This window comes from Neoarius graeffei, chromosome 5 (assembly GCF_027579695.1).
Source record: "Neoarius graeffei isolate fNeoGra1 chromosome 5, fNeoGra1.pri, whole genome shotgun sequence".
Lineage (NCBI taxonomy): Eukaryota > Metazoa > Chordata > Actinopteri > Siluriformes > Ariidae > Neoarius > Neoarius graeffei.
The window spans coordinates 85,795,809-85,812,728 of record NC_083573.1 but is presented as its reverse complement, the minus strand read 5'-3'; the positions used below and the strand labels follow the sequence as shown (position 1 = coordinate 85,812,728).

The 16,920-nt window shown below is 43.3% G+C and overlaps 1 protein-coding gene across 1 annotated transcript in view; it reads left to right on the top strand.

Moving 5' to 3' along the window:
• The window catches only part of LOC132886149 (uncharacterized protein C18orf63-like), a 215,411-nt gene that overhangs the window by 146,875 nt on the left and 51,616 nt on the right, over positions 1-16,920 (top strand). The window contains 2 exon segments of the mRNA XM_060920717.1: positions 2,812-2,923; positions 9,584-9,625. Of these exon segments, the coding sequence (XP_060776700.1) occupies positions 2,812-2,923; positions 9,584-9,625 (154 nt within the window).

The window sequence follows — 16,920 nt, the reverse complement described above, 5'->3', positions numbered from 1 at the left end:
TGTGAAAACCCCCAGGAGATCTGAAATACTCAAATAAACCAGTCCATCTGGCTCAAACCAACACCCACAGTGCCACAGTGAAAGAAAGAGTCACACTTTGAGATCACAGTTTTTCCCGTTCTGATGTTTGAAGTGAACATTAACTGAAGCTCTTGATTTCTGTCTGCATGATTATACACACTGTGCCACTACCACCACACGATGAGCTAATTAGATAACTGCACAAGTGTACAGGTATTCCTAATAAAGTGGAGCGTGAGCATATATATTGCACAGATGAATGACAAATTAAAGGAAAAACCAACATAATGAGTGAAGTTATGCCGCTTTTCCACTACCAACGCGGCTGAGTTGGGCTGAGCCGTGCCGTGCTGAGTTGGGCTGAGTCGAGCTGAGCGGGGCTGTTGGAGTTGCATTTCGACTACAACCGCGCTGAACCGTGCTGGCTGGAAGTGGGTGGACACATTGGGTGGAGTTAGCGAAAGTGGGTGGACGTCACGTGATGTCGTTAGGCGGCGCAAACAGTGACATCAGTGACCTTTTAAGCGGTAGTCTCACGACCCGGATAGTAAACAATAAACATGGAGGACATGGAGTCGTTAGTGTTGCTGGTCTTGGTGCTGTGGCTTGTTGTCACCAACAACGCCAACAGATACTGGCAAGAGCGTATAGATGAGGCGAGGCGCATAAGGCTCCAGAAATTCTCATAATTCTTCTTCTTCCGGGTTTACGGTGTTTACAGATCCCAGCGTGCTCGCGGGGCGTGTGTGGGCGTGTGAGGACACTCCTCCTCACCAATCAGTGCACAGGGGAGTGTCTCCTCACGCCCCTAGCCCCACTCGGCTCGGTTTGGCTCGCTTCAGCCCTACTCCAAAACTGCAAGTTTTGGGTGCTGAGTCGGGCTGAAGCGAGCTGAGTCGCGCCGCTCTGAGGTAGTCGAAACGCGAGCCGTGTCGGGCTGAAGTGAGCTGAAGCAAGCTGAAGTGAGCTGAAAAAGGGTAGTGGAAAAGGGCCATTAGAAATAAATGGGTGGAAAGGGTTCATGTCAAAAGTATACACAGTCAAAATAATTACATTTTTAAATTTTACAGTTCAGTATCTTCTCATGGCATGAAAAAAATTCCCATGTACTGATGAGTGACAAATTAAAGAAAAGAACAACATAGTTTTTGACCCTGTTAGGTCACCATGAGCCACCAGAACAGCTTGTTACCTTTACTGGGCTTGTGCAATATTGATTTTTCCCTGCTTGGAATTGTCCATTTTAAATTATCCCAATAAACAGTTTAATCACCCAGAACCAATAGTTTAAAAAATACAAGAAAACAAACATTTCTGACATGTCAGTCGAGTAAGGGAGGGTGTAATGGTACCACCAGACGTGCAGTCTGGAATTGTGGCCATCACAAAACCTCAGACATACACTGATATAATTTATTTTATATTAATAAACTCAAAAAATTCTCCATTTATCATGACACAAAGAAATGGAGCACAGGTTATGTTCAAGTGTGTGAGATAAGAGAAGGGGGTGGGGCTTTCAGGAAGTATCTGTTAATATCGGAGAGTTCAAAACTCTGACACAAGATAATTCCATGTCGCATGGCTCATCTCATTGTATATTTGTGGAAAAAAAACCCTGCTTTTTTTAGTAATAAGTTTTGTGGCGATCATGCACAAAATATATACCAGTTGGCAGGTCTGGTAATGTAATATAATCTGCGATAATAATTGCATTGGGATGATAATGTCATTATATCGCACAAGCGTAGCCTTGGCATAGGTCCTACAACCCTATTTCCAGAAAAGTTGATGATGATGTAGAGAAGGAGTATTTTAAGTATCAAAGTTATCAGCGAGCCTATTTACCTTTTAATCTTTTTAATTATTAGTTGTAATTATTTGTGGCATATCAGCTGCCAGTGTTTTTACAATATTTAACAGTTATTCCATGAAATCGAGTCGTATATGAGCTGATAAGCGACGAGGCGTGTAGTGCCGAGTCGGCTATAAGCCATGTATGACGAGATTGAATGGAATAATTGTTTTATTATCTCCACATTCACTGAATTTTGAGAAACAGCATTTTTATTTTTTGCAAATTCAATAAATAAAAACTTTATACAAAACATCCGACAAAATTATTTCTGTTCAGGTATACTTCTTAAAAACCTATCGATGGCTGCACAAATCGACTTTCATGTTTTTTTTTTTTTAGAAAGTGCCGTCTTGCTGTCTTGCCAAGGTATAAAATAGCTTTAGACATTTATTTAATTCTTCCTCGGACATTTCAGTTATGCCGTTTTCAAACTTCTTTGAGTTTTTGAACCAGTGTAAAAAATGTAAACAAATTTTAATGCTTAAAGATGAAGAAACTGGCGAAATGACCGTAGCAATTTGTGAAAAATGCAATAATAATAATACTTGAAAATTTAAAAAAAAAAAAAACGTTCTTATCATCAAATACTTTTATTCAATATTTAATTTTTTTTTTGTATTTTTGGAGTTTTGTTTTTGAGTAGAGTTTTTTTTATTTCACGCTCCGCCATTTTGTTTTTCTCTACTCATGGTATATGAGCTGATAGCCTTGTAGTAGAGTAGCCAATCAGAGCGCACGATTGCTCATATCCAGTGAATGTGGATAGGATAATAATTGATGTACAGTAGGACCATTTATAATTGTGTTTGTTGCCTTAATTCATTTTAGTCGTTGCCTTTTAAATTGGTGCCTTGATCTAAATTGTCTAATCTTAACACAGTCCACGTTTTTTTTTTTTTTTCTGATTATTGATATTCTCATTTTGAGTTCAGATCAGTTCTCCTCAGAGTATTCTGCCGAACGTCCTGCAGATGTGTCTGTCTTACTCCCTCACTGCACGACTGGCCCCGAACTGGAACAGAGCAGGAGAGTATTTAATTGCAGGTACAGTACAGGAAAAGGGGTGAAAACGAGAGGTGTTGGGTTGTACAAATGCATCCAATGTCATTTAAATCTTAGTTTGATATGATGACAGTTAATTTGATATCAATCAAAGGACTTGAGCGTTAAAGCTCTGAAGGTTTTTACACTGTCTCATTCTCTCCTAGCCTTTGTTCTGAATGGGAAACCTTCCAATGGTCATTGATTAGATAACAGTTATCCACTGTATCTCTTCATGAGAGTCTCTCATATCTGGGAATATAGTGGTATAATGAGCCTGTTAATCCGTGCTATTTGGCACTAGAGTCACCTATGCACTAAAGAGTTAATCATATATAGATAGATAGATAGATAGATAGATAGATAGATAGATAGATAGCCTACTATAGTAGGCTGTCTCATAGAAAGATATCTCAATAGATGAAAGGTCAATGCTGGTGCGCTGCTCTGTGTTTGTGCGGCTAAAGTTTAATCCACCCTAAGTTTACATTAACCTTGGACCTTCTTCTCTGATGAGCGTGTTATTAATGGATTGGTCCCAACAAAAAGCGCAATCGTCACGATGATCATGTGTGAAAGCCACAAGCACAAAATTTCATTTGGGGAGTGTTCAAATCTGGACCTTGAAACCAAATCTGGTCCTAAAATTATTGGTAAGAGCTGCAATATGTACGTAAGGCCTGAAGCTCAAGACCTGTGATTTGTATAGCTTTGTGTTCATTTCCTCTGCTGTTGCATGTGTTACTTTTTAAAGGTTTATTACAGGTAATAATACTGATAGGGTGGCACGGTGGTGTAGTGGTTAGCGCTGTTGCCTCACAGCAAGAAGGTCCGGGTTCGAGCCCCGTGGCCGGCGAGGGCCTTTCTGTGCGGAGTTTGCATGTTCTCCCCGTGTCCGCGTGGGTTTCCTCCGGGTGCTCCGGTTTCCCCCACAGTCCAAAGACATGCAGGTTAGGTTAACTGGTGACTCTAAATTGACCGTGAGTGTGAATGGTTGTCTGTGTCTATGTGTCAGCCCTGTGATGACCTGGCGACTTGTCCAGGGTGTACCCCGCCTTTCACCCGTAGTCAGCTGGGATAGGCTCCAGCTTGCCTGCGACCCTGTAGAACAGGATGAAGCGGCGAGAGATAATGAGAGATGAGATGAGATAATACTGATCGCGGTTTCTTCCACTTTGGTAAAATTTTCTGAAATTCCAGGGGAGAAGATGTAAAAATGAAGAAATGTTTCTTTTAATTTAGTATCCATGGGAAGCCATGGCCTAATTGTTAGAGAAGCAGCTTTAGGACCAAAAGGTCACTGGTTCGATTCTCTGGACCAGCAGGAATGGCTGAAGTGCCCTTGAGCAAGGCACTTAACCCCCAACTGCTCCCCAGGCTGCTCTGGGTTCATTGTACGTCGCTCTGGATAAGAGCATCTGGTAAATGCCTGTAATGTAATGTAATACTGTTGAGGTCAGAAGTTTACAAACGCTTATCATGGATGTGAACATCACGGCAATATTGGGATTTCAGTGATTTCTTTGAACTGTTGTTTTTCTGGGGAAGAATGATTGTACAACATACATCTTTAATAAAAATACATTGGTGCACAAGTTTTAATTTATTTTAGGTTTTCAGAAATTGACACAGGGTCAAAATTATACATACAGGGTCAGAAATATACAAACACCCACTTAAATTATTAATTCAGTGGTGCTGAAAGCTCCAAAATATCTTTTAACTCAACAAAGCCAAGGCCTCTTAACTTCCTGTTCGTGATTGTGATTAGTGACAGCTGTTAGCCTCTCTGGGCCAACATAAGAAAAAGGGTTTGTTTGACAAGTGCAATTTATTGAGAGGTGTAGCCAGTTTACCAAGGTCTGGAAGAAGACCCAAACTGTCACCCTCGGGAATCACCAAGGCACAAGCCTGTCTTGAACTGGAAGCTGCTGGAACACCAGTGTCACTGTATGCAGTCAAGCGTGTTTTCCATCACCATGGACTGAGAGGCTACTGTCCAAGAAAGAAGTTCCTGCTCCAAAATCAACACATTGGAGGTCGACTAAAGTTTGCAGCTGATCACATGGACAAAGAACACGTTTTCTGGAGGAAACTTTTATGGTTAGATAAGACAAAGATTGAACTGTTTGGCTGCAATGGCCAGAGATGTGTTTGGAAGAGTAAAGGTGATGCATTCAACTTCAAGGACACTGTACCAACTGTTAAACAAAGTGGATGGGGGACTACCTCAGAATCCTTCAGCATAACTTCAAACCATCAGATAAACGGTTGAAGCTTGGACACATTTGGATGCTCTAATAGGACAGCGATCCCAAACACATCAAAGCTGGTTGTGGAATGGATAAAGCAGGTCTTCCCGAGTTTATCTTGACCTCAGCCCTATCGAAAACATGTGGACGGTCCTTAAAGGTCCCATGGCATGGTGGTTTGTTGATGCTTTAAACGGGCTCGTGGAGGCTTCCGGATGTTATATCCACAGCCTTTCTCGAAATGAACCCTCGGCACGTAAATATAGCCTCCTGGGAGAAAGCCCCATTTCAGCGCTTTTCCCAGTGCGTCGTTTTGCTAATGAGAAGCAGGAGGCGGGGAAGGGTAGAGGGTGGGGGCGGGTCTTATCATTAATATTCATGACATGTAAACGTGTTACCTCTGATTGGCTAACAGCACTGTGACGCTACCTCCAGTGGGTCAGAACAAGCGGATGTGGGTGTCTTACTATGGCGAGAGAGAAGGAACAAACCGCGAAGGGAAAAATACCGCGCGCTGACGTCATTAAGGTGCGACGTGAGGAAATAAAATAAATTCAACAAATGTTTGGGTTTTTACTAAACAAACAAATAAAATGAACGAGTGACTTAAAAAAAGAATGTGGGTGTCTTTGTAAAAACTGTTTTGATTGGCTATTATAACAGAGCATGCTGCATGCTTTTTGGTTTTGTAGCGCAGAGTACCTGGCTAACTGCAGGAAGCGGTTAGCTGCACAGCTAATGTAGCCATTGCAAGGCTAACGTGGCACCGATTTTAAAACACGGCAAAACGACTTAACAGTTATACACTTACTTGTTCGGTGTTTGTGGCTGATGCGGCAGGGATGCTTGGTACGGACCCAGGCTTCAGTGACAGTTGATGTGCAAAACCTGCCCTGTACTGTCCCAAGTTTGGAAACATTCCTCAGGAAAATGCTTCCGACAAACATACACCGTCTTAGGTAGACTCGACGGCGTATTATTGAAGTAAATAAAATTAAGCCACTGCGTCTTCAGGGGCTCTCCCGTCGGCAGTAAAAACAGACTCTTTTCTGTGTCGTCACATCCATGTACAGCGCAATTTCCATGTTTCGCTCGCTTAGGTGATGCCATGTTGTGTCCTCTATGGTCTCCTCACTACAACTGGGCGGGCAATCCATACAGTGGGTGGGAATCCAGAGGGGGGGCGTGGGGATCATCTCCCTTGCTGATGTAGTAAAGGGAAGAGCTTATCAACGCGCCGTTTTGACGCGCCATTCTCAAATGTTGGGCATAGTTTGGTTTACACATTAAATTTCTAGCCACTGGGGTGACTTAAGAAGGTCAGAGGAACTCATTTTAACGTTAAAAAACCTCAGAAAGTGAAAATTTCATGCCATGGGACCTTTAAAAGTCAGGTTCATGCCAGGAAACCAATAAATTTAAATGAACTCTCCCAGTTCTGCCATGAAGAGTGGCCAAATATCTAGTCCAATATTATATGTACAATTTTGACCCTGTGTTAATTTCAGAAATCAATCAAATCCTAAAATAAATTAAAACTTGTGTAACAAATAATTGTTGTTGGGTTTTTTTTTCCTATAAATGATGCATGTTGTACAATCATTATTCTTCCCCAGAAAAAGAACAGTTCAGAGAAATTGGTGAAAGCCCAATATTGTCATGGCACTCATGTCCATGATGAGTGTATGTAAACTTCTGACCGCAACTGCATGCTGAATTGTTTTTATTTGATCTGGTCTCTATATTTATGACTTGGAATGTAATGAATCCAAAATCAGTGTTTGTATTGTTGCCAGAAATGCAGTGTATTTACAAAGAGTAACAGCTCAACAAACAAAGACATGGACAGTGTAAATACTGTTTATCAACAGACAAACGGTGTAAACAAAGGAATAATGAATGTAATTTTCATTTTTGGGCGACTGTAGTGATAATGACAATGATTTGGTTACACAATAAACATTGCATGTTATATATGTTTGTGATATACAACACAAACAGTCATTATGGGTTGCTTCTCACTGGCACAGAGTTGTGTTTGGTGATAAAATGCGACCCTGTTTTCTTGTGTCCTTGTTCTGAAGGTCATTCCATGTTGAAACTGCATGTTGCTGGCCTTGGTGTCAAAACTTTTTAACGGTTTCCCATGACTATAATTAATGCTTAAGGTTACTGTCTGTGCTCGTCAGGTTCCTGTCACATTGTAAAAATTCATAAAAGCAGAGGTGGACAAAGTACCCAACTTCATTACTTAAGTCAAAGTACAGATCCCACTGGTCAAATGTTGCTCCGATACAAGTGAAAGTTCATCCTTCATTCATTCATTATCTCTAGCCGCTTTATCCTTCTACAGGGTCGCAGGCAAGCTGGAGCCTATCCCAGCTGACTACGGGCGAAAGGCGGGGTACACCCTGGACAAGTCGCCAGGTCATCGCAGGGCTGACACACAGACACAGACAACCATTCACACTCACATTCACACCTACGCTCAATTTAGAGCCACCAGTTAACCTAACCTGCATGTCTTTGGACTGTGGGGGAAACCGGAGCACCCGGAGGAAACCCACGCGGACACGGGGAGAACATGCAAACTCCACACAGAAAGGCCCTCGCCGGCCACGGGGCTCGAACCCAGGACCTTCTTGCTGTGAGGCGACAGCGCTAACCACTACACCACCGTGCCGCCCCACAAGTGAAAGTTGTTCAGTCAAATTTTTATGTAAGTTAAAGTCCTTGCTTTTAAAAATACTTAAGTATTAAAAGTACATTTTTTGTCAACGCATTGTTGTATTATTGCCACAGCGCTTACAAAACCTAACGCCGTTACCAAAGACAGAAATGTGAATTCACAAAATGAACGCATGCTGTGCCATCATGGTGGTTTAACGTTAGGCTAGCTAGTCAGTGAAACTCCACCTGACATGCTAGCAAACGCTTTTCAAACTTGAAATCATATTGGGTAGCTAACGCTACTAGAAAAGAAACATTTCTACATTCTGTTTATTTGGCAGGATTATGCTAAAACATACACTATATTGCCAAAAGTATTTGCTCACCCATCCAAATTATCAGAATCAGGTGTTCCAATCACTTCCATGGCCACAGGTGTATAAAATCAAGCACCTAGGCATGCAGAGTGTTTTTACAGTTTTGGATCTGGCCCCTTCCTCTTCCAACATGACTGTGCACCAGTGCACAAAGCAAGGTCCATAAAGACATGGATGACAGAGTCTGGTGTGGATGAACTTGACTGGCCTGCACAGAGTCCTGACCTCAACCCGATAGAACACCTTTGGGATGAATTAGAGCGGAGACTGAGAGCCAGGCCTTCTCGTCCAACATCAGTGTGTGACCTCACAAATGCGCTTCTGGAAGAATGGTCAAAAATTCCCATAAACACACTCCTAAACTTTGTGGACAGCCTTGCCAGAAGAGTTGAAGCTGTTCTAGCTGCAAAGGGTGGACCAACGTCATATTGAACTATGGATTAGGAATGGGATGTCACTTAAGCTCGTATGTGAGTCAAGGCAGGTGAGCAAATACTTCTGGCAATATAGTGTATTTCTGAAAGGACTTCAGATAAGTTAACGTTATTCATGTTAGCATAACTCCGTTTTTACATGCTAACTAACAGTGTTCAAATTATTAATGTTAGCCGTGGACAAGGCGATGACAACTTGGTGGCCAAACCCACAGAAATTCATTTGACTAACCAGACTGCATAGCTATTGCAACGTTATCGCTAGCTCTAAAAGCACAGACAACTTTGTTGCAAGTTTTCTCTTGGAATAAAACATTTACATACCTCAATGTGCTTCTGCAGATTGGACAGCGAGTTTTTGTAGGCCGTGATGTGGTTCGTTTTTGGCAAACAAAGCAAATGTTTAAAACGAAACGAATCCTTTCAGAAAACTGAAACATGGGTTCATGGGCCATGAGTGCGTGCGTTCCCCAGAAGAACCGCCTCCTTCTATTCTACCATCAACTTATCATGTTAAATAATGCTGCTGAGAAATCACTGAACTTGATTTTATCCAGTCTATGGATGTGACGTGACCCTAGTGATTACTGATAGGCTGTCTCAGTGTCACCTGTGAAAAAAACAATCATGTTTTAGAAAAGAAAAGAAAAAGCATCCATTTTCAAAGCCGCTTCATAGTAACGAGTAACGAGGACTTTGACAGAAATGTAGTGGAGTAAAAAGTACGATATTTGCCTTTCAAATGTAGTGAAGTTAAAGTCATAAATTCTCCCCCCCAAAAAATACTCAAGCAAAGTACAGATACTCAAAAAGTGTACTTAAGTAAATGTACTTTGTTACTGTCCACCTCTGCATAAAAGACTTTGATGAGAATACATGCTCATGTTTTTAAAATGTTTTTGCAGTCTTTTATAAATCTCTGTTTTGCAGGAAAGGACTTCCTGTCTGATGCGAGCAAACACATTGCTGTTGGTAGGTGTGAGTCTTTCAGCTTTCAAATACAAAACAACCATCTGACTCATATCTGCTCTGAGAAGTTCATTGTATTGAATCACAAAGTATATACACTCGCCATGCACTTCATAAGGAACACCTGTACACCTGCTCATTCATGCAGTTATCTAATCAGCCGATCATGCAGACTCGCTTCAGATTAATGTCATGAATCTACACAAAATAGGCCATAATACTGAAGTGCATTGGAACACTTACGAATGGAACATTGGTGTGATTGCATAAGTATCGTGAAATCCCTCATTTTGTTTTGGTGCAAAGACTTGCCATGGGATGTCACACAATGACTGAGGAGAATATTGAATTGAAATTAATTGAATTGCCTTAATTGTCATTGTAAATGTATACAGTGAAATTAAAATTGCCACTCTATGGTACAAACAGAAACACAGGACATTGAAGACAAAGAAAAAAAGACATAAAATGAAAACTGTGATACTAGAAATTAAATTAAATAATCTGCGTAAAAATAAAGTGCAGGCGCATAGCAGCATGAATTAATCTGTACGACTAAGAGAAGGCTGTCTGTCTCACTGTTCACCTCTGGAAATTGGCACGGCTAGACACACATACTCCATACTTTGCACATGGATTGGTGACACCCCAGAAGGGCCCAAAACAACATTTTCGATTTTCCAAAACATAGGATTAATGCTAATCCGACACACTATTCATTTCCCATAGGCGACATGCTCACGCTATAACACACTGTGCTAATCCAAGACACGATCATTTTCCATCGGGTACATGCTCACGCTATAACACACTGTGCTAATCCAAGACACGATCATTTTCCATCGGGTACATGCTCACGCTATAACACACTGTGCTAATCCAAGACACGATCATTTTCCATAGGCTACATGCTCACGCTATAACACACTGTGCTAATCCAACACACAATAATTTCCCGTAGGCTACATGCTCACACTATAACACACTGTGCTAATCCAACACACTATTCATTTTCCGTAGACTGCATGCTCACACGATAACACACTGTGCTAATCCAACACACTATTCATTTTCCGTAGACTGCATGCTCACACGATAACACACTGTGCTAATCCAACACACTATTCATTTCCCGTAGGCTGCATGCTCACACGATAACACACTGTGCTAATCCAACACACTATTCATTTCCCGTCGGCTACATGCTCACACTATAACACACTGTGCTAATCCAAGACACGATCATTTCCCGTCGGCTACATGCTCACACTATAACACACTGTGCTGATCCAAGACACGATCATTTCCCGTCGGCTACATGCTCACACTATAACACACTGTGCTGATCCAAGACGCGATCATTTCCCGTCAGCTACATGCTCACACTATAACACACTGTGCTAATCCAACACACTATTCATTTCCCGTAGGCTGCATGCTCACGCTATAACACACTGTGCTAAACCAAGACACGATCATTTCCCGTCGGCTACATGCTCACACTATAACACACTGTGCTGATCCAAGACAAGATCATTTCCCGTCGGATACATACTCATGCTGTAACACACTGTGCTAATCCAAGACAAGATCATTTCCCGTCGGATACATACTCATGCTGTAACACACTGTGCTAATCCAAGACACGATCACTTCCCATAGGCTACATGCTCACGCTATAACGCACTGTGCTAATCCAAGACACGATCATTTCCCATAGGCTACATGCTCATGCTATAACACACTGTGCTAATCCAAGACACGATAATTTCCCGTAGGCTGCATGCTCACGCTATAACACACTGTGCTGATCCAAGACACGATAATTTCCCATAGGCTACATGCTCACGCTATAACACACTGTGCTAATCCAAGACACGATAATTTCCCGTAGGCTGCATGCTCACGCTATAACACACTGTGCTAATCCAAGACACGATAATTTCCCATAGGCTACATGCTCACGCTATAACGCACTGTGCTAATCCAAGACACGATAATTTCCCATAGGCTACATGCTCACGCTATAACACACTGTGCTAATCCAAGACACGATAATTTCCCATAGGCTACATGCTCACGCTATAACACACTGTGCTAATCCAAGACACGATAATTTCCCATAGGCTACATGCTCACGCTATAACGCACTGTGCTAATCCAAGACACGATCATTTCCCATAGGCTACATGCTCATGCTATAACACACTGTGCTAATCCAAGACACGATAATTTCCCGTAGGCTGCATGCTCACGCTATAACACACTGTGCTGATCCAAGACACGATAATTTCCCATAGGCTACATGCTCACGCTATAACGCACTGTGCTAATCCAAGACACGATAATTTCCCGTAGGCTGCATGCTCACACTATAACACACTGTGCTAATCCAAGACACGATCATTTCCCATAGGCTACATGCTCACGCTATAACACACTGTGCTAATCCAAGACACGATCATTTCCCGTCGGATACATACTCACGCTGTAACACACTGTATTAATCCAAGACACAATCATTTCCCGTCGGATACATACTCACGCTGTAACACACTGTGCTAATCCAAGACATGATCATTTCCCATCGGCTACATGCTCACGCTATAACGCACTGTGCTAATCCAAGACACGATCATTTCCCATCGGCTACATGCTCACACTATAACGCACTGTGCTAATCCAAGACACGATCATTTCCCATCGGCTACATGCTCACACTATAACGCACTGTGCTAATCCAAGACACGATCATTTCCCATAGGCTACATGCTCACACTATAACGCACTGTGCTAATCCAAGACACGATCATTTCCCATCGGCTACATGCTCACGCTGTAACGCACTGTGCTAATCCAAGACACGATCATTTCCCATCGGCTACATGCTCACACTATAACGCACTGTGCTAATCCAAGACACGATCATTTCCCATAGGCTACATGCTCACGCTATAACGCACTGTGCTAATCCAAGACACGATCATTTCCCATAGGCTACATGCTCACACTATAACGCACTGTGCTAATCCAAGACACGATCATTTCCCATAGGCTACATGCTCACGCTATAACGCACTGTGCTAATCCAAGACACGATCATTTCCCATCGGCTACATGCTCACGCTGTAACGCACTGTGCTAATCCAAGACACGATCATTTCCCATCGGCTACATGCTCACACTATAACGCACTGTGCTAATCCAAGACACGATCATTTCCCATAGGCTACATGCTCACGCTATAACGCACTGTGCTAATCCAAGACACGATCATTTCCCATAGGCTACATGCTCACGCTATAACGCACTGTGCTAATCCAAGACACGATCATTTCCCATAGGCTACATGCTCACGCTATAACGCACTGTGCTAATCCAAGACACGATCATTTCCCATCGGCTACATGCTCACACTATAACGCACTGTGCTAATCCAAGACACGATCATTTCCCATAGGCTACATGCTCACACTATAACGCACTGTGCTAATCCAAGACACGATCATTTCCCATCGGCTACATGCTCACGCTGTAACGCACTGTGCTAATCCAAGACACGATCATTTCCCATCGGCTACATGCTCACACTATAACGCACTGTGCTAATCCAAGACACGATCATTTCCCATAGGCTACATGCTCACGCTATAACGCACTGTGCTAATCCAAGACACGATCATTTCCCATAGGCTACATGCTCACACTATAACGCACTGTGCTAATCCAAGACACGATCATTTCCCATCGGCTACATGCTCACGCTATAACTCACTGTGCTAATCCAAGACACGATCATTTCCCGTCAGCTACATGCTCACGCTATAACGCACTGTGCTAATCCAAGACACGCTCATTTCCCATCGGCTACATGCTCACGCTATAACACACTGTGCTAATCCAAGACACGATCATTTCCCATCGGCTACATGCTCACGCTATAACACACTGTGCTAATCCAAGACACGATCATTTCCCGTCGGCTACATGCTCACGCTATAACGCACTGTGCTAATCCAAGACACGATCATTTCCCATAGGCTACATGCTCACGCTATAACACACTGTGCTGATCCAAGACACGATCATTTCCCATAGGCTACATGCTCACGCTATAACGCACTGTGCTAATCCAAGACACGATCATTTCCCATAGGCTACATGCTCACGCTATAACACACTGTGCTAATCCAACACACTATTCATTTCCCGTAGGCTGCATGCTCACGCTATAACACACTGTGCTAATCCAAGACACGATAATTTCCCGTAGGCTGCATGCTCACGCTATAACACACTGTGCTAATCCAAGACACGATCATTTCCCATAGGCTACATGCTCACGCTATAACACACTGTGCTAATCCAAGACACGATCATTTCCCATCGGCTACATGCTCACGCTATAACACACTGTGCTAATCCAAGACACGATCATTTCCCATCGGCTACATGCTCACGCTATAACACACTGTGCTAATCCAAGACACGATCATTTCCCATCGGCTACATGCTCACGCTATAACACACTGTGCTAATCCAAGACACGATCATTTCCCGTCAGCTACATGCTCACGCTATAACACACTGTGATAATCCAAGACACGATCATTTCCCATCGGCTACATGCTCACGCTATAACACACTGTGCTAATCCAAGACACGATCATTTCCCATCGGCTACATGCTCACGCTATAACACACTGTGCTAATCCAAGACACGATCATTTCCCGTCGGCTACATGCTCACGCTATAACGCACTGTGCTAATCCAAGACACGATCATTTCCCATAGGCTACATGCTCACGCTATAACACACTGTGCTGATCCAAGACACGATCATTTCCCATAGGCTACATGCTCACGCTATAACACACTGTGCTAATCCAAGACACGATCATTTCCCATCGGCTACATGCTCACGCTATAACACACTGTGCTAATCCAAGACACGATCATTTCCCGTCGGCTACATGCTCACGCTATAACGCACTGTGCTAATCCAAGACACGATCATTTCCCATAGGCTACATGCTCACGCTATAACACACTGTGCTAATCCAACACACTATTCATTTCCCGTAGGCTGCATGCTCACGCTATAACACACTGTGCTAATCCAAGACACGATAATTTCCCGTAGGCTGCATGCTCACGCTATAACACACTGTGCTAATCCAAGACACGATCATTTCCCATAGGCTACATGCTCACGCTATAACGCACTGTGCTAATCCAAGACACGATCATTTCCCATCGGCTACATGCTCACGCTATAACACACTGTGCTAATCCAAGACACGCTCATTTCCCATCGGCTACATGCTCACGCTATAACACACTGTGCTAATCCAAGACACGATCATTTCCCATCGGCTACATGCTCACGCTATAACACACTGTGCTAATCCAAGACACGATCATTTCCCATCGGCTACATGCTCACGCTATAACACACTGTGCTAATCCAAGACACGATCATTTCCCATCGGCTACATGCTCACGCTATAACGCACTGTGCTAATCCAAGACACGATCATTTCCCATAGGCTACATGCTCACGCTATAACACACTGTGATAATCCAAGACACGATCATTTCCCGTCGGCTACATGCTCACGCTATAACGCACTGTGCTAATCCAAGACACGCTCATTTCCCATAGGCTACATGCTCACGCTATAACACACTGTGCTAATTCAAGAAACGATCATTTCCCATAGGCTACATGCTCACACTATCACACACTGTGCTGATCCAAGACACGCTCATTTCCCATAGGCTGCATGCTCACGCTAGCACGCTGCGTGCAGCCTCAACGGGGAATCCCCTCCCCCACTTGCCTGAGAGTTTCGATTATACGGGACCTCACAATCAGTGCCTCTCACCAGATACTTCCGCTAGGGCTGAGTCTATGTCACTGAGGGGACGTGGGGAGTGATTTACGGCATTTTGACAGAACCCAGTGAAAACATATATGTCAAATGTGTCCACTCAACTCTTTACTGGGCCATTCAGAGGAAATCAGGTTCATGGGCTACTAGTCATATTCTTATATGTGCTTGTTATTATTTAAAGTGCAAATTGCTTTTGGGAAAAAAACTGTATCTGAATCTGGAGGTGCGTGCTTTGGCTGATCTATAATGCCTGCCAGAGGATAACAGTTCAAAGAGGGGGTAGCCGGGGTGGGTGGAGTCTTTGATGTTGTTGGTAGCGCTGCTGAGGTAGCATGAGGTGGCAGTATCCTCCAGAGAGGGGAGTGGGCAGCTTGTTATTTCCCCTGTTTACTTCACCACTCTTTGGAGCGCTTTCTTATCTGCAACAGAGCAGCCTGCATGCCACATTGTGATGCAGTAGGTTAGTAGGCTCTCTATGGTTGCCTGGTAAAAGGCCACCAGAAACTTCCTTTCAGTGTTGTGTCTCCGAAGCACTCTCAGGAAGTGCAGTCTTTGCTCTGCTCTCTTGATGTTTGCCGTGGTGTTGGCCGACCAGGAGAGGTCCTCTGATATGAGGATTCCCAGGAACTTGAAAGTTTGCACCCTTTCCACATGTGCCCCATTGATGCAGAGAGGGGCCAGCTGTGAGTCTGGTTTCCTCCTGAAGTCCAGTATGAATGCCTTGATCTTTGTCGTGTTCAGTGTCAGGTTATTCACTGAACATCACTCTGACAGTCTCTGTGTTTCCTCTCTGTATTCTGACTCATCTTCCCCGTAATGATTCCAATGACCGTTGTGTCATGAGCAAATTTAATTATGGTGTTAGATGAACACACTGATAAAGAACTGGACTCAGCACACAGCCTTGGGGTCTGCCAGTGCTTAGTGTGATGGAGGAGGAGAGGTGCGGACTTAATTTGACTCTCTGTGGGCGGTTTGTGAGGAAGTCTTTGATCCATGTGCAGGTGGGGATGGAGAGGCTCAAGTCTTGTAGTTTGTTGATTAGTGTGTCTGGGATGATATTATTGAATGCAGAACTATAGTCAATATTATCATATTACTGAGAGAAGCAACCAAGAGGCCAAGGGTAACTTGGCTCAGGTGGGAGAAACTGTTCACAGTATAACAATAGAAGGGATGCTTCACAAAAGCTGGGATTTATTAAAAAGAGACAAGAAGAAGGTGATTTTTGAAAATCAGCCAGATGAAATCCTGTTTGGATTTTGGCAAATGCATGCTGGAGACTCGGAAAACATGAGTGCGGGAAGCTTCTCTGGTATGATGATACTTTTTGCCCATGGCACAAAGCTCTGTGTTGGCAGAACTCACTACACATCACGCTGTGAAGCATGGTGTTGGTA